The 25,301-nt window shown below is 37.4% G+C and overlaps 2 protein-coding genes across 5 annotated transcripts; one reads left to right on the forward strand and one right to left on the reverse strand.

Moving 5' to 3' along the window:
- Nucleotides 1–7,600: 7,600 nt before the first annotated feature.
- On the forward strand, nucleotides 7,601–15,947 carry LOC121867327 (transcription factor MafK-like). 4 transcript variants are annotated; one of them, XM_042367256.1, is made up of 5 exons: nucleotides 7,601–7,738; nucleotides 10,840–10,918; nucleotides 11,545–11,598; nucleotides 14,246–14,409; nucleotides 14,583–15,947. In XM_042367256.1, exons 2-5 carry the CDS (start codon nucleotides 10,913–10,915, stop codon nucleotides 14,779–14,781), a joined length of 423 nt encoding a protein of 140 aa, XP_042223190.1. In that variant the 5' UTR covers nucleotides 7,601–7,738; nucleotides 10,840–10,912; the 3' UTR covers nucleotides 14,782–15,947. The 4 variants fall into 4 exon arrangements, 3 of the variants coding, with proteins under 3 accessions (XP_042223190.1, XP_042223182.1, XP_042223199.1); XR_006089115.1 differs by lacking the exon at nucleotides 14,583–15,947 and having other exon boundaries at nucleotides 14,187–14,274; XM_042367248.1 differs by lacking the exon at nucleotides 10,840–10,918.
- Nucleotides 15,948–17,037: 1,090 nt separating this feature from the next.
- LOC121867320 (synaptotagmin-6-like) lies at nucleotides 17,038–24,036 on the reverse strand. Its single transcript, XM_042367235.1, has 4 exons — nucleotides 23,716–24,036; nucleotides 23,056–23,227; nucleotides 22,086–22,286; nucleotides 17,038–21,754 (listed from the first exon to the last, which is right to left on the reverse strand). Exons 1-4 carry the CDS (start codon nucleotides 23,810–23,812, stop codon nucleotides 21,751–21,753), a joined length of 474 nt encoding a protein of 157 aa, XP_042223169.1. The 5' UTR covers nucleotides 23,813–24,036; the 3' UTR covers nucleotides 17,038–21,750.
- Between the last annotated feature and the right edge of the window lie 1,265 nt (nucleotides 24,037–25,301).

Here is a 25,301-nt window from a genome sequence, read left to right on the forward strand (position 1 = left end):
TTTTATCTTATCTCACATTTTCTCTTAAGAAAGTTATAATTATTACTAAAAAAAATCACATAAGAGAAAAATTTAATTATATAAAAGCAAAGGAAAGTAAAATCGTAATATCAAATATCTAGTAAAAAGAAAGTGTCAAGGTTCAATGGACGGGTCAGGTAAGGTCAGGTCAGGTCAATTAAAATTTTCCTTTAATTTTTTATTTTGCCTTTCGAAAGTTGTGAAAGAACTCAAACCTTCCACACAAACACACACAAACACACATACACTCCAGCACCACCCTCACCCCACACCATCACCACAAACACACACACACACACACACACACACACACACACACACACACACACACACACACACACTCAATAGCCCGGGACTGAACCTTATCAAAAAAACTGGATATGATTTCTTAAAGATCCTAATTCTACTCTTTCTCCCTTCCTGAAGTCTTTCAAATCATGTACTGTCGTTATGTTAGTTAAGTGAGTCAGTTATATAGGTTATTTCACTTCCAGTTCAGTGAGATATATAATTTTACTTTGTTATTTTATCTTCTTCACCACTGATCGGCTCGTTAGTCGCTTGGGCGGTCGGTCACTGTTGGCAAGTACTGGGCATGTACTGGCTCCTGAATGTATCTGAACCTGCTCCAGTGTTAGTCAAGTCTGACCCTGAATGAGCTCACACTCGGTGCCGTCACTACACTCTTTAGCAGGTTGTTCCAAGAGTTCACAACTCTCACTCCGAAAAAGTTTGCCCTCACAGTTTTCTGGACTTTTGGTTTCTTCACCCTTGAGCTGTGACCCCTTTGTGAGGCGGGCGTCCGCCTGCTCCAGGTATGAACACTGAGTAGTGCCCTTTGAGATGGTTATACACCTCAATTAGGTCCCCCCCCCCTTGCCCGTCTGCAGTGTAACCTAGGCAGTTACAGGCGCTCTAATCTCTCTGGATAGCTGAGGTGCCGAAGTGCAGGCACCAGTCTGTTGGCCCTCCTTTGAACATTTTCAATCAACTGACAGTGCCTAGCATATCTCGGAGACCAGACGGGGTGACAGTACTCCAGGCGGGGAAGCATGTGTGATTGGAAGAAAATATCTATTGGGGACGGCTAGGAGGGTGGAGGTGATGTTAGCTGATGAGACAGTGTTGGCAGGGTAAAGCTAGGGAGTCAGTGTTGGCAGGGTAAAGCTAGGGAGTCAGTGTTGGCAGGGTAAAGCTAGGGAGTCAGTGTTGGCAGGGTAAAGCTGATGAGATTATATTGTTATTGTGATGCTTATAACACAGCCACGTGTAAATCTCTTAAATCAATTATCTGAGTGAAGGTGATGGTGGCGTTTGTCCTGGTATTTTCATCTTAGGCGAAATAACAAAAGAAACATCTTCCGTATCGCATCTTTGAAGGTTGAGTATCCCGATGAAAACAAACAAAACGCTAACACCTTCCTTAAAACCTTTCTGTTTTTCTAAGCTTTAACCTAGGGAGTTTTTTACGCTAATTATTTTGTTTTATCGTTTACCTGGTTATTGAGATACACTGCTTTAAAATTTTGATCGAGAAAGGAACAACGATATCAACTTGAATGAAAAAGTCTTGCATACATGAGTTTCCCTTGTAAATAGTCCTTATATTATCCTACCTTATAAACTCATTTTCTATGATACCCAAGCGAGCTGAAGTTTCCCATATCCACCTGAAGCGGTGACTAAAGTACCAATGACAAATTCAATCTTAAACAGATATTTCCATGAAGGAATTAATCAACTTAACTCTAAAATGAAAAAGTAATATCACCACATCCATCGTCATTGGTTTAAATATTACAAGGAGACAAGGTTCAGCGTTAGTAGGGCATTTACATAGTGAATACATAATAATTTGCACGGTAGCCTTGTCCGTGTTTAATATTGCTAAAGCTTTATAAATAGTTCCCAGATATACAATAAATAGCTTCTCTTCTGGATAATTTGTATTGTATTGTGCTGTATTGCACTGTATGATGTTGTATTGTGCTGTATTGTGCTGTAGAGTACTGTATAGTGTTGTATTGTGCTGTTTGTATTGTGTGGTGATGGGCTAAACTTGAATTGTGGTCAGTAAAGCGTATGTAGCATCAGTTCTGAGCGACAATTAATAAGCTATGATGGTGTATGGGGTGGCAGGGACGAGGAACTTCAAAATATGTAAAAATGTGATATAATATTCGTTGTGATTCATAATTCGGCATAACTCATAATTTGGCAAGAGTAGAGTCACGAGTATTATGAATTACTGTATGTATTTGTACCACTTGAGTATATATACAGTACAGTATGCTTTTAACCCAATATAAATTCAAAAAAAAAATAATTGAAGTAGATTTTCGTCATATTTTACTGCAACTTAAGTAAAAAAAAAAGAATGAACTACTTTTTAACACACGTGACGGGCCATAACAGAGAAGGTAGTTAGGCAAATCACAAGACCACCAATAATGATAACGCCTTCTCGTTACCGGTAATGGTGGGAAGCTGAGGTACTTATGGTAATGAATACAACCATCGTTAGTAGGCCGAGTGATTGATGTTAGAGCTTAACCACAACAAGGAATTGCATAACGGAGAATTGTTTTTATATTTTGCTGTTATTGAAGTTATTATCGGTATTATTTTTATTTCTTCTTGTTCGTTAAAATCATTCGTTATAGCATTCGTTCGTTTTAGGATTAATCCGTTCCAGGCCCCCAAATACAACCGCTTAACACTGAAAAAATTCTGTGGAAAATGTAAAAAATACGGTACTTTATCTTACCTTAGTGTTATTCAGCATGCAGGTACCCCTAAACACTGGCACATCACTGGGAGTCTTGGCTTTAAGGTCCTCCAACAATTGTCTGGTCTTCTCACTTCACTAATGTTACCACCTGCCATTTCTTTCTCCTTTATCCACACTAAGAGTAAATTTTCCATCTCTTCAATCACATTACACCTTGCTTTGCTAAGTCTAAAGATTCCCTTAGCCACTTGCACAGTTTTTAACTCCTCTTTATTCTTCAAAATCGTACATATAGTCGATTTAGCCATCCCATATTCATCACTAAGTTTCGCAATGCTTCTTCCATTCTCACGTTTCTTTATAATTTCTTTCTTAGTTTCAAGGGTTATTAGCTTTCTCACTCGCTTTGGACGACTCATTGTTACAATTGTATACTTGTATAACAAAATAGTTATACAAATAACGCGAATTTCCACATTAAAAGACGAAATTTCAACAATAACAATGAGACAAAGATGGCGCCTGACGCTCTTGTTGTGGGTCGCGGTACAACAATATTCATGCGCCAGGCGAAGTAGTCCCGTATTCATCCGCGTTCGTTGTAGGAGTTGCGTTCGTTATAGCATTCTCAATTTTATAGGTAAAACCGTTCGTTATAGGAATATTCGTAGTAGGATCCGTTCGTTATAGCATACCCCACTTGTACTACCATTACTATTATTGTTATTATTATTATTATTATTATTATTATTATCATTATTATTATTATTATTATTATTATTATTATTATCATTATTATTATTATTATTATTATTATTATTATTATTATTATTATTATTATTATTATTATTATTATTATTATTATTATTATTATTATTATTATTATTATTATTATTATTATTATTATTATTATTATTATTGTTATTATTATCATTATTATTATTATTATTATTATTATTATTATTATCATTATTATTATCATTATTATTATTATTATTATTATTATTATTATTATTATTATTATTATTATTGTTGTTGTTGTTGTTGTTGTTGTTGTTGTTGTTGTTGTTGTTGTTATTAAATTAAGACGAACAACTAAACGATCCTAGGGAACAAAAACAAAACAAAAAAATAATAAGTCGTTACTTGAGATGAAGCCTTATTGGCGATAATTGGGAAAGAATGAGGTAATTAGGGAAATAACGGATCAAAGGTGATTAAGGTCATTAGTGTTGGTGATAATGGCAGAAGACAGGAAGGTGGATAAAAATGGGGAAAATTATAGTGAAGTAATAATGAACACTACCCAGCTATAAGTCATTGCGGTGTTGTTGGTCCGGCAGTGAGTTAGGTGGGAGGGAGGGAGGGAGGAAGGAAGGAAAGCAGTTAATTAGTTAAGGTGTGTGTGTGTAGGTTACTCTAAATATGGAATGTTTTCAGTTTTTATTATTATAACTTAAAGCCAATACTCAGACTATTCCTCAATTAATTCCGGTTAGGTTATAGGTATGTATGTTGTTAACCGAACCACTAAGCTAAAAAAAATCACAACCAGTTTAAAAATACATGGAGTTAGCTGTATTTTTCAATCAAAAACAGTATTATTACAATTATTATAGACGGATAATCCTATTTCATATTTAACTGAACCCAGAGTAAATAACAGAGAGCCAGCACCACCACACCCGGGCTGCCAGACTAAGGAGCAATATGTTGACCGCCCCAAGACCTACCAGAGGAGTGTCGTGGAATATGAGAAGTTTGTTGTAAATGGTTCAAGACGGGAGCTAACTCACGCCACCCAGCCTTATCTCTAACTTCGGATAAAAAAAGGTATTCTTACTCTTAGATTATTTTCATTCCACGCCACCAAAAATTATAGAAACAAAGGGAGCCGGAGACTTGTGTTAAAGAAGCTCGTGAAACGCCTTGTAAGAGTTGAGGATAAAATGTACCTCCTGGGTAACAAAGGTTTCCATCCTCCCTGTTTCCCTCAAAAGATGCAAAAGCGGATAACTTTATGGCTCTATAACAGCGTTGCCTCGTGTTGCGGCGCATGTTACCTCAACTTTCCTATCAAAATCACCCGCTGCAAGAATATTTCCATAAAAAGTATTTGGAAGTTTTGACATATTGTTATTCAACCTGAAGCAGCAGCCTGGACAAGTGTCTGGGGAAAGAGAGGAGCAACATGTGGCACAGTAGGCCTTACCAACCCTGACGATACTATATATAATTATCTCCTTCATAACTCTTTTATAATGAATCGGATTTGTGATCACCATCGGGAAGGAAGTAGCAAAATCTGACCTAAACAGTACTTAAGCAACATAAAGAAATGAGACACAATAATAATATTTCACATAATAAAATCGTTGTCAACATTATGTCACCAGAGTCGATTAATATGTCAATTGCATTAGTTGAATTATGTAAAAATAATACGAAGAAACAGGTGCATTATATTTAGTCTGTAAAGTTCTGTTTCATTGAGTGGTTAATGTTATCCACAGAGCAGCTTGTTTAATATGCTTGGCCAGTGTTCTTTCGTAACTATAATATATCTTAGAGCCAACAACTGTCATTATTATTTATATATAGACAATACACATTTTCTCCCCTTCATCAAGCAACAGTAATAATAATAATAAACCATGAACACTTCCTTCGATTCGTTCATCAGTAAGTACGTTTTTCAGTAGATAATATTCTTCCATGCATCCACAAAGTAAAAATATTCATCTCCTCAGAATTCTCTAACGGTGCAACATCGCTCCATAACGACCCATGAATGAAAGTCAACCTGGTCTCTCTTAGAAGATTATTTAGTTCTCTTGCGGATTTTTCACCTTTCCTCAACACTTCTTACATTTCTATGGCATTCTTTATGTCCACAAATGTCAACAACGGAAAGAAAAATCATCCTTTCCTGGAGGATTATTTATTTATTTATTTATTTACTTATTCATTTATTATTTTAGCTTGGAAAAAGAATGACACAGGCTATTCCCCAGGAGCGAAGCTAACGAAAATTTTCCTTTAGGGCGACAATTTCCAATATTATTTACCGTCGAATACCCGAAATTTATATTCTCCTAAGACAGCTCACGAGAGGAAAAAAATGTTGTGGAAAATGGAAGGAGAAAATCCTCTCAGCTGTGGACAAAGGAATATTATGGCAACTTCTTCCTTCCTAAGTTGGACGACAATTGCAGCGCATTTTTGTTATTCTGCTTTTCAGAGACGCCCACTTTTCCTTGATGTGAAGAACTGTTACATATTTTTGTTTCCGTCGACCTACTCAAGTAAAGAAAACGGGCCACCCACTCAACTATAGAAAACGGGCCACCCACTCAAGTATATACAATTAAATTTCATTCTTCTTTAACAATAAAATTCAAGTTCATAAATAACTAAATAACTCATATCATTATTTTCTTGGAGATTTAAGATATTTTTGCTTATGACGTTTCTCCCCCTCCCTGCTCCCCCATCTCCCTCCCTGCTCCCCCATCCCCCGTCCTGCTCCCCATCTCCCTGCTCCCCATCTCCCCCCTCCCTGCTGCTCCCCATCTCCTGCTCCCCCATCTCCCTCCTGCCTCCCCCACCCTGCTCCCACCATCTCCTCCTCCCTGCTACCCACTCTCCCTTCCCCTCCCTACATTATGACCACTCAAGTTTATCGTTCGGTATTTTCTGTACAGCGAGGCGTAGACATCAGGTCGAGATTGTCAATGGTCCTCACCCTTCTCACGTCTCCGGACTGAGGAAACACATTCTAATTCATCGTGTTCCAGTGAGAGTATAAGGTGTCCCGTCGTGTAAATCCTGGGCTAATAGTCTAGATTTGGAGTTTATCTTGGCATTATCTGTCTGTCTCCCCCCTTATCTTTATCTCTCTTTCAACATTAGATCCATGAACGAAAAGCTTGGATAATTTTTAGATTTTTTTTTAATTCGAAGCGATTGCGATATTCACAGTTTTATTTGATTCACTTCCTACACAAAGGTGTTGGCAATAAAGGAACATTGCATATAGTTTTCACGCGCTAACGCATGACTGTGCATTTGTCATACAGGTATTTGTGGATCAAACGGCTTTCCAACAGTATACAAGACTTCTCTACATATATACATATACCGAATGTGTTTGCTGCCCCTGTGCCACAATATAATTTACATGCAACATTGCAACCGTATGCAACTCGATTTAGAATATCAGTGAATTTCCTGAGAGACTTGCCTATTAATATCCTTTGCACTACGTTATAAAAATCAGGTGGATTTCCTTTATTTATACTGTATTTTAATTTAAGTTAAGAAGAGCTTCAGATTTTCGGTAAATAAGATAATTAATTATAAACAGATTTGAGAGTTACGGAGAACCAGTCAAGCGATGCAACACACGAGTTTATTAGTGTCATTAATTGTGGTAGTTCGGGACGGCAAGTAATGGGCATGCACTGGCTCCTCAAGAGCTCACAACTTGTAGGTAAGTAACACAGCGAGATAATACTGTATATGAGCATAAAGTTGAAGAGCAGAAATTATCAGAGCCAACATTTTTTTTAACATGTATTTAGAGCATAAAGTAAAATCTTTAAAGGGTATATACGTATTACGGATACAAGGGGGGTGCCCACTTACCTCTTGTGTTCCGGGTTCTCTCCCCGACTCGGATGTGTGAAGAGAAAATAAAAATGCACTAACTTATAGTCAAATGATGAATGCACTAGCAGTAAAAAAGGTAAATAAAATACAATCGCATTAAAAAGAAACACAGACTAAGTCATATTAAGCAAGTTATGTAGAGAGAGGAAGGGTTGGCAGCCCTGGAGAGCATGACACTGTAAACAAACAGGGTGACTCAGCACCAGGCCAGGCCACACTCTCACCCGTCCCTCACATCTACTACTCAGCACCAGGCCAGGCCACACTCTCACCCGTCCCTCACATCTACTAGACATGGAAAGAAGACCCGTTAAGGTGAGTTAATTTAGTGTATAAAGCTGTGGTTATTAGCCTGGTATGGTAGACAAGGCCGCCACCCACCAGGAGGCTGGGGGGAGACCAGTGTGTGAGAGAGTATTAGTCCACATATGGCATATCTTACTGACTCGAGGTTGTGTAGTTATACGTCCTTTTGTTAATTGTTTACTCAGTCTTCCTTATGAGAGAGAGAGAGAGAGACACCTGTATCTATTACCTAGTGAGAGAGAGAGGGAGACCACGATCTGTTATCTTGTCTCCACACCAGGATGTTACCTGGTGTGGAGACATTGCACCCTCAGGTAGGCATGTGTGGACCATTTGTTGCTCAGTGGCCTGGGGAATGGGATTATATATTTTATTTTGGGTATTATCGTTTCAGTCAACCAGCGAATTTTAGGATTTTAAGTTTAGGTTAGTTTAGGTTAGCTGGGTTGGGTAAGCTTGAAATTATGTTTTTCCAATGGTTTTTGATGTGGTTTGATCAACTTCCAAATAGGTGGATGACCGAAACGAAATTTTTACCTTGTTTTGAGTATTTTATTCAACCTGGGTTTATTGTGTGCATCTTCATTGACTTATGATGAAGATTTTAACCTGTCGAGGAAGTCAGCCATGGCCCTTTAGCAGTGTTGTAAATACAGTGCTTGTATAACTCAAATAGAAAACATTATTTGGGTGATAATTTATAAGACCTAATTTTGAAAAATATTGTATTGAAGATAACTTATTCCTTACCTTGAGAAAATTACAAATAATGATGAAAAATTGCAATTTTTTTATTTATGTTTCGTTAACTATTTTCATCTTGATCACTATTGTACGCCTACTGCCATGAATGCTTTCAGTGATTGCTACAGTTTATAATTTAAACAACAAGATGAACTAACCCAACCTATCCTTACTGAATTAAAATACTGTATATCACATAACATTACCTAAAGTTAGGTAAGTTAGCTTATCTTGTGCTTATAATGTAGCAGTTACTAGAAGCATTCATTTTCTGGAAAACATTTATTGCTAAAGAATTGATCAAACATCAGAAGTGGTCAGCTGGATGTGCTGGTTGGAAAACTATTATGTACAATAATAATAAGAACTTAGGGAGAGAAAAAACAAACATACTAAAATATTAATTCCTTATCATTATTTGCAATTTCCTTTAGGTAAGAAATAACTTGTCTTGATTATACAACCACGTATTTTCTACTTATACTGTATAGTACTGAAAACAACCTTTTTCTTACCTTGAAAAAACTCCAAATCAAATACAGGAATTGCATTTTTCATATCTTAGTTTTTCCCATAGTTTTGCTTTCTATAAATATTTATATACAGTATAATGAATATGAGTCCGTCAAATGCACTTACCACCATTTGTACGCTTGATCTGTTGTTATCATTAAAGGCTTAATAGTGACCAAATGCTTCACGTAACTGCTACACAATACAATACAGTACAGTGCTATCATCACTTGGAGATAACATGAACCAACCAAATCTATCATAACCTAAATAAAAGACATAACATCAGTTGTTGTTAGGTTAGATTTGGTGCTATACAGATGAACATGTGATGATGTATTCTACCCCAGACCCCTTTACTCGGTACTGGACAGTTCTGCGAAATTAATTGTGACACTTAATAAAGGCAGACCCTCCTGCTCTAGAGTGGTGCGAGTTGTGATGTGGCTGCCGTTTTAAATTTGGCACCCACCAAACCCTACTCAGCATACCACCCTTGCATCCAACCTCTTCCCACAGAGTAATGACCTGGCTGAATATTCCATAGATTTATATAACATAATATCTGGTGGGTTTGTTTTGAAAATAATTGTTAATATAGTATAGTAATTTTTTTGGGGGGGTAATAAGCACACAACATCCATCAGGGTGAACATTATCTCACATAAACTAAACTAGATGACAAGTGGTAATCCAGTTGACAAAAGCTACAGTGGCAGTAAAGTTTGTATTATATCCTTAATCTTATGCATTTTGATCTCTGTGTGCAGAAACAATGGATTGAGCAACATCTGTTATAAACTAAGTAAATAGACTGAACTAATATTAGATAAATTGGAATTTTATTGCAGAATTTTATGTTTTTTCATCAAAAATGCTGAGGAGCAAGATTTGGCACAGTGTTCTGGTTAAGTAAAGTCCATTTAGTGAGAGAGAAGTGTCCCGTACTCCCTGCTGTAGCTACACATTATGTTGTCTGTAGAATTATATGAGTTGTATCATCTGTTTTATTTTTATTTTATCTCTGTTGTAATTATCTTAATGAATATCTGATGCTTCTTTGTAGATCTCTGTCAAATTTTCATTGAAGGGAAAGTTAAGGAGATTTGGTCACTTGGCAACAAAGACTATTGTGTCAGCATTGGGAAAAGACTGTAGAATATTGATAATAATTAGGATAATGATGATGACGACAACCCCTCAGGGTATTAGGGCAGTTAGATGGTTGTGTTGTGTAACTGGTAGTGAAGGAAGCTGTACTACACTAGGGGGTGATATAGTCTGCAGCATCAGGTCTTGTACAGTACTTTCTTTTTCCTGTCGTCAAAAATGGGATTTTATTTTGGATAACATCTTGCGATTTATAACCAGAATGCATGTGTAAACTACATTAAAAAAAATAACAATTCTGAGACTGAAGCAATACCTTAATGATCACCAATGAAGAACTTGGCTAGCCCACCTAAACACACCTCGTCTTTTCATCTCCCACAATGTGTTCCAGTCAGCGGCTCAGACACTTTTACAAATTTAAATTGCTGTTATGTTGGTTCAAGGATCAGTGATAGTCTTGTAGTGTGTGTGTGAGTGTATAATACTGTACTTACATCTCATGTTATCAATGGACTTGTCATTCTATCTCGCTATATACTGTACTGAAGTAGATAAAACGATTGACCTTAATTCATGAAGGTTGGTCACTAGTGCTTGTAACTTGTATTTCTTCCTTCCTAACTTTGGTTTACTTCCTCATAGCTGATGCCTTTTACTGTGTTAAAGATTCCTGTTAACGTGCCTAGTGTCTGAGGAGACTCTTACTTGTGTTAGCATCTAAAGCTTCTCTTGTATTACAGATCCAGCAGTGATCTGTTAAAACAAAACAACTCGCAGTTTAGCGTATCATCAAACCAGCAATCCAGAACATCAATGATGGTTAGTGAACTTGCTGCTGTGTTGTCCTCTTGTCATATGTTGCATCATATAGTGAGGACTTAATTATTGTCCTTTAAAAAATTTTGCCACTTTGAAATATTATATTGAGCCAAAAATAAGTCATGATTATAATACAATATTGCAGTAATGAAATATACCCAAAATTGTCTTTTTAAGTCATTAATTGGTGGATGTTTGGTGTAGAGATTCTGACACAAGTAGCTGTCTCATGGGGTTAAGGCCTGCACCTATGGGAAATGCTTTGTACAGTTTAGCTAATTTGTATTCATTTCTTTACTGGGAACTTTGGTTCTGGTATCACTTTCAGTAACATTGAGTTGACCAAGTGTTGTGGGGTTTTGCAGACTACAAATTCTTTAGATATGTGCAAAGATATTGATGTACTGTATACAGGAAACTACACTTGTTGCCCTGCTTCAAATGGGAGGAAGTTTACTGAATGTTTAGTTGTAGATATTTGTAAATTTCCTTCATAAAACTGATGAGATCAACTGTTAGAGCACACCATAATTTTTTTTCCCATAGTATGATGAAAAACTCTTCTTTTTTTTCCTTTTTATTGTTGATGATGTTTCCTCCTCTGTGACGTACGCGTGGCCTCACAGAACACCCTCCACGCTGGCTCGTCCATGCTCACCCCAGACAAAGAAGACTCTTGGGTATGAACCATGCACTTGTATGTAAAGGCACATATTCAGGAGATGAACTGAAGTTAATCAACCATGATAGACAGTTAACTAACCTGTGCTCTACATGCTGGTGATGTTGAGGCTCTGAAAATTTACACAGAATTATCTCCATGTTGAGCTGCTGTAAAGTATTAAAGAGTTATATCACACAACATATTGAGAGCATTATTGTCAGTTTCTGGAATTATTTGATCAACTTGAGTGCATCTCTTCTATATGAATTTTAATGTGTTGTTAAACATTACTTTTCAGCTAAAGATATATTTTTTGTATAAGATACCTTTTCAATGGTGTTACCAGAAGGCATACAATTCTAGTACTGTACAGTATTAGAAGTTGTTATATATCTATAGAACACTTGGCTACACAGGATTGTGGAGGAGTTTGTCACCAGACTCAAACACACATTGATGATCAGCTGTGTATAGTATGATTCCTTTTTTATTAAGCCTTCAATTGTGCCTGAGGACTTACTTCACTGCACTTATTGCCACCTGTTTGCACATACAAACTTCTATCCTACTTTTTTTTCTTTTATCAGAATTAAGCAAAAATTATTCAGTGAAGAACAATAAGATTTTGTAGATTGGTTATTACATAGGAACAACTCAGGGAGACATGTCATTTTGCATAGCTTTGCTAATACCTGTACTATGTGAATAAGATTTGGCGATGTTTTTATGACAACTGGATGGCAGAGGATGTAAGTTTATTAGAACTAGAGTAATATCATGGCTTTGATTTCTGGAAATGAATAGACAAGTTTTATCTTCATTGTGTTGTGTTTTGGAAAAGAAAAGACAAATCATATTCCTTAGAACAGACTTGTATTTCAACTTCCTCTGATACTTGTGCCTGTTCAGTATTCTGTTGTTTATAGAAAGTTGTGTAATTGTTCTGAATTTATACATTTATTTGTTGTAGAGACTAAAATGTGTTGTACAGTCACCCACTAAAGTTCTGTTGACCCCTCCTGAACCACGAACCCGGAGATTCAGACTCATGAACCTGAAGCTGTAGACATTGATGCATTATTCTGCCCATAAAGGCTTCGGATTCATGGGTCTGAATCTCGGGGGTTCGTGGTTCAAGAGCAGAGGCGACAGTACTTTTGTGGGTGACTGTACAAAGTTTAATAATTCTGGCAGTTGAAACGTAAAAAGAAAAATCTAATTTTTTTAATCAGTTGGTTCAGAGGTCCATTCAATTAATTCCCTATTGCATTAACTTCTCTGCCTCACTAACAAGCAGGAGAGTAACAGGTTGGGAATGTAATCTTGATCTTGTGTTTTGGGGAGCCATTGTCACGTGAATATGGTCTTCCCACTAGATATCTGTAACCGTGCATGTCTGTTTTTGTTTTGTTTTTAATATTATTTTTATCCTATTTATGCTTACAGATACAGTACACAGTAATTGATTTGATATTCTGTATTGATAATGTTGAAGTCATGGAAGCTGCCAATTTTTTTTTTCATATTATTAATGAACAACCTTACTGGATACCCCATACGCCCACCAAGTTGATTTAAACACAGTGGAAAATTACCCCCCATCAACTAAACCCTCGCTCTGCCCTTTTTTCAAAGAAAATAATTGGTGGCTTTTGTTGTGTGTTTCTGTTCATGTTGTGTGCATTGATTTAGAGACTCACCAACTACATTAAGTTAACTCGTACAGTATTTTAAAAAATTAACTTTATAAATAAAGATACAATAATTTGATAAGTTAACTATTTAATACGGTATAACCAATTAACTTCTTTTACTCACTGGGAAGTAGTTCGTAGAATAACCATCGTACGTAACTGACGATGGTCTGGTACAAATACACAATTGCTTATGTAAGTTTAGTTGTTACTGGTATGTGATGTGTGTCTGGATAAATTTCTGGATGCAGAGTAAAATCTGTATAAACCACACAGGCACCTGGAAGACCCTCTGGAGTGTGTGTGTGTTGATCAATGCCCACAGTTACCACAAATTATCATCCCTGTTTTAACTTTTGATTTTATCCTCCTTACCATTTTGTTTTGGTATCTATGTTGTTCTCTTGTCTTTCGTTAAACCCTTCACTACGGGGCCACACAGGGCAATGTCAGACGATTTTATTCAGCTCAATAGCGGTTAAGAGTGTGTGTTTTCTGTTGCCACGAGACATTATGTTGTTTCCACAGCCAAAAGTTTTCACAAGTATTCAGCGTTGATCAGTGACACAGTCATCATACAGTACTTATATATCATCCATCTGGCATTTTTTTCTTCATTATTATTTCTATGAATTTTTAATGAGAGTTCTGGAACATTTTCTTGAGTAATATGAGGCCAAGGGGATAAGATGGGGGCGAATCAACCAAAATCACGTTTCAAGAAATGAGTGGTTTCATCTCGCTCGCATTAGATTTTGTGTATCTCCTTAACGCACCGTACGAAATGAATGCAACTGGTCTCAAATAATAGGAAAATTAGTGTACTTTCAGACTGATATATATATATATTTTTTTTTTTTTTTTATCAGTTAGGTCTAAGTTGGTTGATTCATCCCTCTCTTCCCCCAAGCACCTCACGTGTGTGCTGAGGTAAAAGCAGAACTACTAGTATCCCCTTTGACCCAGGAGCCCCCGCTGTCACCACCGCCATGTGATATAAGTGATGACGAGTTAGTAAGCATCAGCGTCCGGGACCTCAACCGACAGCTTAAACTACGTGGTCTTTGCCGGGAGGACATCATCAAGATGAAACAACGGCGAAGAACTCTAAAGAACCGGGGATATGCTGCCAGGTCAGAGGACAACATTTTCCTGTCATATATTAAAGAACAGCTTTTGGGTTCAGTTTGAAATGCAACATTTCTTTTCAATTTTAGAGGACTTTTGTGGCCAGTAGGAGTTATGTTGTTGTTTTTTTGTTTTCTTCTAAAGTCTTCTCTGTTATCTGACATTCTTTCTCTTCCAGCTGCCGTATAAAGAGAATAGAGCAGAAGGACGAACTTGAATCAGAGAGAACAACAGAACAAGTTGATATTGATAAATTAGCAAGCGACAACGTCAACATGAGATCGGAAATCGACAGGCTGTACCAGAGTTACGAAGCGCTGAAGAAATTTGCCAACCTGAAGAATATTCCTCTACCGCCAGACCTCGAGACACTGTGATGCTAACTTAGGCAGCAACATGTGCTTGTGTGTGTCTAGAAACGATCCTTATAGAGGTAAGCTGGATAAGGTTAGGCATACGATGATAAAATTTCCTGAACAGTACATTCCAGTTTGATAATTATGGGAGATAAAGTGTTTACTCAAGGAACTGGTGCTCTTATATGCAACTTGCTGCCTAAGAAAGATATTTTTCTATTGTTCATTGTTAAGCTGCCATGCTAATTTATAATGTCGTGCAGATGTTAAGAAAATGGGGGTAATTATTCCACAAACACGGGCATATGATTTAGGCATAAAAGACAGCTTCTTTTAATGCAGTTTTTCATGCTGAATATTGTTTTAATAATGAAAGTTTGGGGGAAAATGCATAATTATTGAATTTACAGCCCTTCCTACTCTATCAATCTTGACCTAACCAAAGGTGGGAAGGGATTCAAAGCTGAGGAATAAAGTAGGGGTTTCAAAACATAACTAAAAGAACCTAACCTAACCCAACCTGGTCATTGCACTCATTTACTGTGGAGGAAGAGAGGCACGAGGATGGTGATGTGGTCATGGTTGTTGTGGATGGAGACTTATCAAGCAAATATTTCCTGTAGTGATATTTGATGTTCCCAGCCCTCAGCACCCATGACTTTATGTTGTTCCAGAGGCGTTTAATATTATCAGTGCAGACACAGGTTTCAGGGGCAGTCTATGAAATGTTCTGAATGATTTACAGTCTTATACTCATACCCCCCAGCACCACCTGATGCCAGCTCTTCATGTCACCATTACCAAAAACCATAATCAATTAGTTTATTATTGTGAAGAAAAACAACAAAATGAAACCCTAATTTTCCCCCAGAAATAATTATCATCACCATAATCGGCATCAAAAACTGTACTAGAAAATCACAGTCCTAATTATGGGCTCGTAAGTCAATGTTTGGGGAATAACAGCCAAAAATAGTAATATAATGAAGTGTTAATTTTTAAGTCAACATATTATTTTTACCAAGTGTATGGAGTCATGGTGTTCTGTTTAGGTACAATAGTAGGTGTTCTGATTAAGTTTTAAGGATTAGTTGTGTTTGATGTTGCTTGTATTTACATGTAGTTGTATGTAGCTGTAGATTGAGACTTCAGCTAAGGTCTTGTATATTAAAGTATGGTGTGTATGATATTTTATATGATTTAACCTATTAGGATACTGTAGATAAACTGAGCATTAAAGATACAGCACATCCCTGGACTGTGTTGATGAGTTATGTTACCTGGGTGGTATGATCGGTGCTAGTGAGGATGCTAAAGCCTGCTCAGTTGCAAGAGTCAGAAGTGGCTGGAGGAAGTTTAGGGAGTTGCTGCCTTTTTTTATTGCAAATGCACTTTTCCTTCAATTGAATGGACATATGCAACTGGCATGAAAAGTGTGATGTTGTATGATATTGAAACATGGGCAGTTAAAGAGGATGACATACTGGTTTACCCGAGCTTATATGAGAATGGTTAAGTGGATGTGTAATGTGACACTGAAAGAAAGGAAACCCTGTTCAGAGCTAAGAGGTTGGCTGGGTATTGAGAGTACAATATTGGCAAAGTATTGAATAGAAGTAGGCTGAGAATTTTGGGGGCAATGGCGAGAATAGATGGGTCAAGTTGAGTCAAGAGGTGCCGTGAGATTTTGAGATGCAGTATCATCGTACGATATGTTTTTCCATGTGTGGAGGCGGGAGGTTGTCTGTGGCAGTGCCGGGTTGCCAGTCACTGTCTGACGCTGCAAGAGTAAAGTCTCCAAAGAACCTGGTCTATATTCAAACTTCTCACAGGTGCACGAGTCTATATGTGGAGAAAAGGAGAGTCAAGGGTAGGCCACGAACGAGATGGGGAGAGGTTATGAAAGATGACATTAGAATTAAGAAGCTGTCCATCAGGTAATTGCAGCTAACACACACATAAAAGCATCGAAAATGGCTGTAAAACAATGATGGTGATAACTATGTGCCATGAATGTGTAAAGAACATTATAGTGTACAGAAGGAAAAGCTGTCAAAATACAGAATTATTGTCACATTAACATTATAAAGAAAATAATAATGTATATAAATGCTATGGGAATTTTGAGTCCTCTGTTGTGGGTTATGTCCAGGTAGTGCAGGACTAGAACAACTTTACTCCCTGGATAAGATGACTATATTTAGTGGTATTTGTCCACCTATGTCAGCTTATGGGGAGATGTTCACCCCTTTATTGTAGGATAATAACACAAGAGAACTTACTACATAAATTTTAATTTTCCAAACACATTTTAAATTCATCTATGTCTTTTATCATTAAATGAGTACAGGAAGTGAAAAGGTACAAAAATAGATAATGTTTATGAAATGGAAGATTACCATACACATGTCAGCCAATAAAGGACATTTAGATCTGTATGTTAATTGTCGGGAGATAAATGCGGATCAGTTTCTGTATCACAGTTGCTCGTCCTACTTCAAACACCCCCTTAAAAAATAATACTCTATCTCATTCTGGATCCACTTGGTTATCTATGTGCTACCTGGGGTCTTCAAACATGAACCTTCATTAGCTGACATGTGTTGGCCCAAAATAAGTCGATCTGTTCTGAGATTGTGAGGGAACAAGGCAAGCACGAGCACTATTACAGTGCTTTGTACGAGAGATGAGTTAAGAGTTTTACGAGCGTGAGTTGCATGACATCCAGCACAGGCTTGTTACAACACTTAACACTGGCGTCGTCCACATCATTGCTGAATGCCACATAATCCCGTACCACAACAAAAGAATAGGACTTGTATCCCTTCAACCATGGGCGACAGTCGGGTGTACTGACCGGCAAACGACAAGCGTGTACGTTACTCGAGACAAATACGACGACACATAGAATCATGACACCTTACTTGGCTTCATCTGCTTATAACAGGAAGCATGCTTATACTGCCTAATGATACACACACACACACACTACATGTATTGAAACACTGATACTATACTGCCAACACTTTTACCATTTACTCGATGTATAGTAATTGTTCAACACCGGGTATGTCAACACGGAAGGCAGAAACTTCGGCTCTGATCCACAACATGAGTGATAACACATTATCACCAGAATATATATACTTTCCTTACATAGAATAGACAAAAATATTATATATTTCCCTTATACTAAAAGGACATAAATTACTGCCTCATCTACTGTACACAGATTTCTACCAAAAATACAGTACAACATTCTCTGCCAGCAGAAAAATCATTAGTCTTTTGTTGCTAAAGGATAGACTACTGGTTATACTATAAATAGTCAAAGTATAATTATTTTGTTTAGATATACCAATAAACTGGTGGTACACATTTCACATGCAAGCTTCCTACTTCACAAAAATACTGTCTCACCTAAAACTACATCTCTTAATCCTGTAAAAAGTTTGCCCAGAGTATTCAGTTCTACTTATCTCACATGACACACACAGTTCATGAATATTGTTACAGTTTTGGGTAAAGAAATTACATGCAAGTCTAAGAACACTTGAATGCTACATGAAGTGTTACATTAAATATTGTTTACACTCTACTTGCACCTTAGTAGTACACAACAATTATTTAAGGCTGAAACTTGAGGAAAGACAAACTATGGTGTACAGAATTAGTGGTTATGATATGGTGTGTATAGAAATATACTTGACAGTGTACAGTACACCTTGTAAGGTAACTTTCTCTGATGTACAGTCACGGAGAAAAGTTCACTCCCTGCGGTATAACTGAGTCACGGGAACGAGTCTCCAAACTTATTTACCCTGACTGTCGTCTTGTGTGGGTCTGTTCCTTTATCTCATTCGGGGTTGATACTGCTTCATTTTGGGAGGGAGCGAACTTTTGACCCCGAGTGTACTGTACAGTATATTTCTTGTAGTGTTCAGTTACGACTAGCTAAATTATTTTTATTTAATAAGCTAGTAAGAGCCTATAACCCTTGGTGTAATATGTCACACATACAGTAAGTGTTAAATCTCTTTTAGTTATCTCATTTATGGGTCATAAACACTTGATCTCTCTCGTGTATTGGGGTAACTTATACGGGTAAGTAATTCCATGAATATACTATGGGTATAAGATTATGTGGTCCCTTTAACAGCTTTGGTTCTGGGTTATCTCAGTCTGTCTTTATTTATTAAAACTGTGTAGTGCAGTTCATGGTAAATATTGGCTCGACATACTGTACAAGGTAAACAAAGTCTAAATTATTACTGTGAAATAATTTGTAGTAACAGTGTTGTGAAAGATATACAGTACAGTACATTAATGATTAGGTTGTTGAGCGATGTAAAATAATAATAATAATAATACAGTACTACCAACAGATCAGCCAATTATGAACTGTAGTACTTTGTTAGAGGATATATAAATCCCTTTGAAATTTACACCACTGCTCTAGATAGAGAAGCTGGGATAGGGTAAGTTAGACAAGGTTCCCCACACATATCCTAAAATATTTCCCCAAGAGTCTCAAGTAAATGTTTTATGATTCTCCCTGACATAAATAATTACAATTAGGGTTTATAAGTGAGTTACTGATGAATGTAATAGGGAGGAGAGGATGTACCATTACAGTACTACATAATGTACACAGGAGAGAATGTACCACTACAGTACTACAGGGTAATTAACCAATGTATTAGTTTGCTTTATCTGAATTTATAATATTTGATGGAATAATTGCGGATTTATGTCATTTTTTTATCATTGTTTAAAATGATTGTAATGACTAAATGTTGTGCCTCCACGCAGTTATCATGTTCTGGTTAAGTGTTAAAGGTGCTGATATACTGTTAATCCTATGTAATATTATCTACAACGTTATATCTGGACACTTATTTCTCGGATAGACCCGTTATCCGGTTTATTCACGTCTCTTATTTTGATCTGGTCAATATCTTCTCTGAGGAGACTTATGCCAACGTTACACTAGGTGCCGCCATTTTGTAAACACTGTGCCATGAACCATTCTGTGTATAGGTGTTGCTAGCTCAAGCTCTCTTAGATTTAGTTTACCAGGTAATGTCATGTTTTAGTAAATCAGCTTAATTTTCTACTTTTTTCTCAGAGTATTGTTGCTAAGTGATATTTTGTAAATCTTGCGCTGAAACTGAGATGGTGTAAACCTTTGTATAGAGGGCGCTGGATCTGTTGTTCTTCTTTTGAGCTTTGTAACTGAGGCCTAGGGTCAGTTTGTAACAAGGCAGTTGATTGATTGGTGAATAAACACCAAAATAGGCCACTATAGTTCTTTAGTATATAATCTATCATGTTTAAAATCTAATGTTTTAAGGAATTTTATCTTTTCTGTGTTGGTCTCTAAACATTTACTCCCTTCTGTTTTGTTTTGTTTTCTGTGTACAATGAAAGACAAAAATTGTGTCGTGAAATCTGGTGAAAACATATGCCGAAGGGCGAAGCTTTTGGTGCGCTCTGCCTGGTGGTAGGGGGCTCTCATAATGTTTCACGAGTTATATTTAATCTTCGGACAAAATCGCGATACGATTTTTGTCTTTGATTGTACATATGAACTGTACTTGGGGACTATTCTGTTCCCCAGATCTGCATTTGTGACATACAATACTCATACGTCAGAAATTCTTTTTTCATTAATATTGGAGAAGACAATGGATGCCGAGGGATGTAGACACAAGCTACAAATATATATACTGTATGCACTTTCTTCATAGCTCACTGTAACATGACTTGTAGAGTAAAATGGTGAGGCTGATTAATTATGTGAGTTTCGAAAGCATGATAAACGATGGCTGTTTCTGACCAGTAGCAGAAATACTCAAATTTAACACCAAGTACTGTAAGTTAATATAAGAGTTCATTATTTTCTCTTCTAAGAACATGTAATGACTAAGTTTGTGGGAGAACGTAGACATTAGGGACGACAGCAAATTTTAGTTGTAGGTGAATTAGACATATTTGATAAGGAATAAAGGTGATGAAAATTATTAGTTTTAGAAAGATAAGGATGATATAGACATGACTGAGAAAAGGATGATGTAGACATGACTGAGAGAAGGATGATGTAGACATGATTGAGAGAAGGATGATATAGACATGACTCTGTGAGAAAGATAATGTAGATATGTGTTGGGGGTGGTTGTTAAGGAGCGGGCAGGACAAAAATTACTTGGAAGATAACACTTATGAAAAGCATAATTGAGAAAGCTGTTAGGTTCGTTATCGCTGTATATAAAACAACCCCAAGCTGAAGTGTTGACATTAGTTGGACAACCATAAATAAAAAATAAGTAAATAAATTTGTTTTGGGGTAATATTTGCGAGTAACTTTTCCAATAAGAGTGCTGTCGCCTCATTGCCTTTCACGAACCCAGAGATTCAGAGACCTCACAAGTTTCTGAATCTCTGGGATCATGAAGAGGCAGGTGAGGCAACAGGACTTTCGTTGGTGAGTGTATGTTGTAAATGTGACGAGTCTTACAAAGATAACCTGACATTATGCTGTGATCTATTGTGGGGGTGGTGGTAGTTCAGGTTGTGTTCTAAGTGTAGGTTATACAGTAACAGCATAAATCTTGTTATAAAGAGAACTGCACCAGAACTCAGTATATTGTTTAGGCATACATGGTGCATGCTATACTAGAACTCAGTATGGTTTAGGCATACATAGTGCATGCAATATGAGAACTCAGTATGGTTTAGGCATACATAGTGCATGCTATACTAGAACTCAGTATGGTTTAGGCATACACTGTACAGACTGTCAGAATTTGGGAAAAAGGAGGGAAATCCAGTGTACTATATGGATCACCATAACTCTCCTCTTCAGAGCAGAAGTAGCATCTGGTGAAGGCCTGGTGTGTGTGTTCACCAACTAACAGATCTTGCCCAGAAGATGTAATAACATCCTCTAAGAAACATTAGGAAACCAACTCAAATGTTCTGGGCTCAACTTCACCTGCAAGATAAATAAATAAATATTGTATAAATAATCATACCAACATGGAGAATAATCTGTCATCTGATATTTAAGTGTAAAGAAACTGAGGTTAATAATAAATGACAGTATAGTAGTACATTATATGGGTTATAAGGTATTGCAACAGTAAAAGGGATTGGATGACATAAAATGAAGAGAAAGCAGTGAAGTAAAAGGGGGTTTGCAGAAGAAGAAAAAATGAGACAAATACTTTATGCAATACAGTAACTTACAAATTGACACCAGCAATATATTGTTTACATAATCTACTCTGTTATATTCACAACCAAACGATTTTAGGAGAGCATACGTTGAGTTGAAGCAGCTGAGTGGCGGAGGTAGTGTGCGGGTTGGGGACATCACCAAGTTGAGGGGGACGCTCTCCATAAGGGGGTACCACTGGGCCACAGGTCGGCGGGGACACTCCAACATCTCCAGCCAGTGGTCGCGGCCTGGGCCAATCACCTGTGACCCAATTACTGCCACACCCAGCAGTTCATTAGCGCCAACCCTGTCATGAGGATAAAGTAGTAAACCATATATTATGATGTATTTTTCTGGTTAAGTTGGACAGATATATAAACATTAAGTATTTATCTCAGTCCAATTCACTGTGGTTTACTCGTCAACATTAGTGTGTTGTCATTCATGAACTCATAACTCTGACACTTTATTGCTTGATATATGCAATAGAAGCTTTATTGATGTATGTGTTCTAATATATAAAATACAACACAGGTGAAGGGAAAAATGAAAACAATTTATTAAGAAGACCAATAAAATAAAATTAGAATAATGATCCTTGACCTCATAACCTAACATAACATACCACAACCTAACCTAACTTAACTTCAGAATCTAACATACCATAACCTAACCTTAGTCATAACCTAACATACCATAATCTAATAACGTAACCTAACCATGCCAAAATTTTATTCTTTTTTTTTCAACGCCATTTTTCTGGTCACCCCTCAGATATACACCAAAGACTGCAAATTGACTGATAATATCCAAATGACCTGAGAGCCACCAAACTGAAGATGACATTCACTCTCACATTCCACATACCAAGAGAGACAAGAACACCAACAATTGCTATAGATTTTACTACTGAAGTGCAAGGGGTGGTTATATTCAGAAATTTATAGATATTCATTGAGTTGATACAGTTTTTGCCTCTATATCATGTCACTCTACCCTAATCTGCTGCTCCACTTAATCTGACCTTCTTCACACTATCTATCATTCTTCACATCATCTGTCTTTCCATGACCCACCTATCATAGTCGACGACCTTGACCAAGAGGGTGACGTCCTCGATGTTGTCATTGGGGATGTCGAAGACGAGGGCCTCATTGTAGATTGGGTTGAGCGTCGACTTCTTCACCGTTGTCTTCTTCTTCTTGATTCGTCGACCTTGACACAATAGACAGACCTTCACGTAGGGGTCTGTGTGTGTGTGGAGGGGAACATAATAACTAAGAACACAACACACATAGTTATCAATTTTAACACTCCTACATACTGACCACACTTGGGAATAGCTACATGAACTAATTTACATTATTTTTGTTATCATGGGAATTTGTTAATGTTAAAAAGTAATCACACCATGAGATTGATGAAGTACTTGTGAGGTTAAGAGTTAGTCATCCCAATACCATTTCCTCTGAGACAGGTGAGTGTCTGTAGCTACTGTACCTGGATTGTCTTGTCCCTTGGTGATTGACAGACTGAAGACTTGTGATGAAATACAATAGGTGGTAATTTACTTTATCAAATTATTGTAGTAAAGTTATTAAGTTTAGCAAATTATGTTAGCAGAGTTACTGAGGGATGAATGGTGTCTTAAGGTGTCTGAGAACCTATTTGATGTCCTGAACTAAGACCTTGAAGACTAACACCCTCTACACTGCCCTAACACTATGTACACTGACCTGATGATCCGGTTATATCCATAGCTCTGAGGTTCCTCATCTTGATAACTGTTACAGTGAGACGTCCAGCAGTGGGGAGGTAACACAGACTCAACATCAGTTCACCCAGGTCACGGCTCTCCTGTGGGTTAGGTTAGGTTAAGTTTCCTAGACAATACAAGTATACAAGCAATGGCAAACGGTAAGGCACTATGATCACGGCTAAGCAAGAAAGTCTTCACATAACCTTTGACCTGCATCTGATGGCTAGTTCCACTTTGTATTCCAGCCATCAGGGAACCTCTTCTTCTTCCTCCTTTTCCATCTTTTCTTCTCTTCCTATTTCTCTTCAGTCCTCCTCCTGTTCCCCCTCCCTTCATATTCCTCCTCCTCTCCCTTCCCTTCCCTTCCTCCTCCTCCTTATCACCACCACCACCATCATCATCGTCATCATCATCATCATCATCACCACCACCACCACCTCTCAACACAGCCACTAACTCACCATAAGATTTCTTTCCCTTAATGGTCCTCTCTGAAACATCTCGACACTTTAAATTTATCTCCCTGATAGCCAACACCACACTCAAGTGACCTACCAATTGTCTCTAATGGTCTCTGGAAATACAGCTTAACTCTCATACACGTTGACGCCATGCTTAGGTTCATGTCAAGACCTTTGCCAGATAGTTAGAGCTTTTGCCAGATAGTTAGGGCAGGTAAGATGAAGAAAAATATGAATTTAATTATCTTAACTTTTCTCGCTGTTTTATATTTTTTACTGTGATGATGAAAAGCGCTTTGATATATTTTTTTGTCTTTGTTTTAGTTTTTTTTTTTTTACTTTTCGAGAAAAAATCTTTCATAACATATATTGTCAGGAGTCACTGTCCAGGTATAGGTATATTGTTTGTATACCTGCACTGTCTAGAACATCGTTTGTATACCTGCACTGTCTAGATACATTGTATACCTGCACTGTCTAGAACATCGTTTGTATACCTGCACTGTCTAGATACATTGTATACCTGCACTGTCTAGATACATTGTATACCTGCACTGTCTAGATACATTGTATACCTGCACTGTCTAGAACATCGTTTGTATACCTGCACTGTCTAGATACATTGTATACCTGCACTGTCTAGATACATTGTTTGCACAGTATATCTGCCCTGTGCTCATATATCGTACACCTACATTGTATAAACTTGTATGATGAGCGTCCTGAATAAAACTTGAACCCTAAATGCAACTTGTCAAAAGACGGATGGTGTCCTTAGCTGTATCGACGAGCGGTGTTTGGCACAGTATTAACTTGAAGGAGGATATTGACTCACCACAAGCGACCGGCCATCACCAGGAAATATTACTGTGCGGGAGGAAGGAAAGTATGTGGGGGGGGGGGCCTGCAAGGTCACCCTCACTCCCGTAAACAACTGCCAGACACAGGTTAGGTTAAGTTAAGTCTGACACCCTCACACTTGACCTTATGACACCCTCACACTTGACCTTATGACACCCTCACACTTGACCTTATGACACCCTCACACTTGACCTTATGACACCCTCACACTTGACCTTATGACACCCTCACATTTGACCTT

The sequence above is a fragment of the Homarus americanus genome, unplaced genomic scaffold (assembly GCF_018991925.1).
Source record: "Homarus americanus isolate GMGI-L3 unplaced genomic scaffold, GMGI_Hamer_2.0 scaffold32583, whole genome shotgun sequence".
Classification (NCBI taxonomy): domain Eukaryota; kingdom Metazoa; phylum Arthropoda; class Malacostraca; order Decapoda; family Nephropidae; genus Homarus; species Homarus americanus.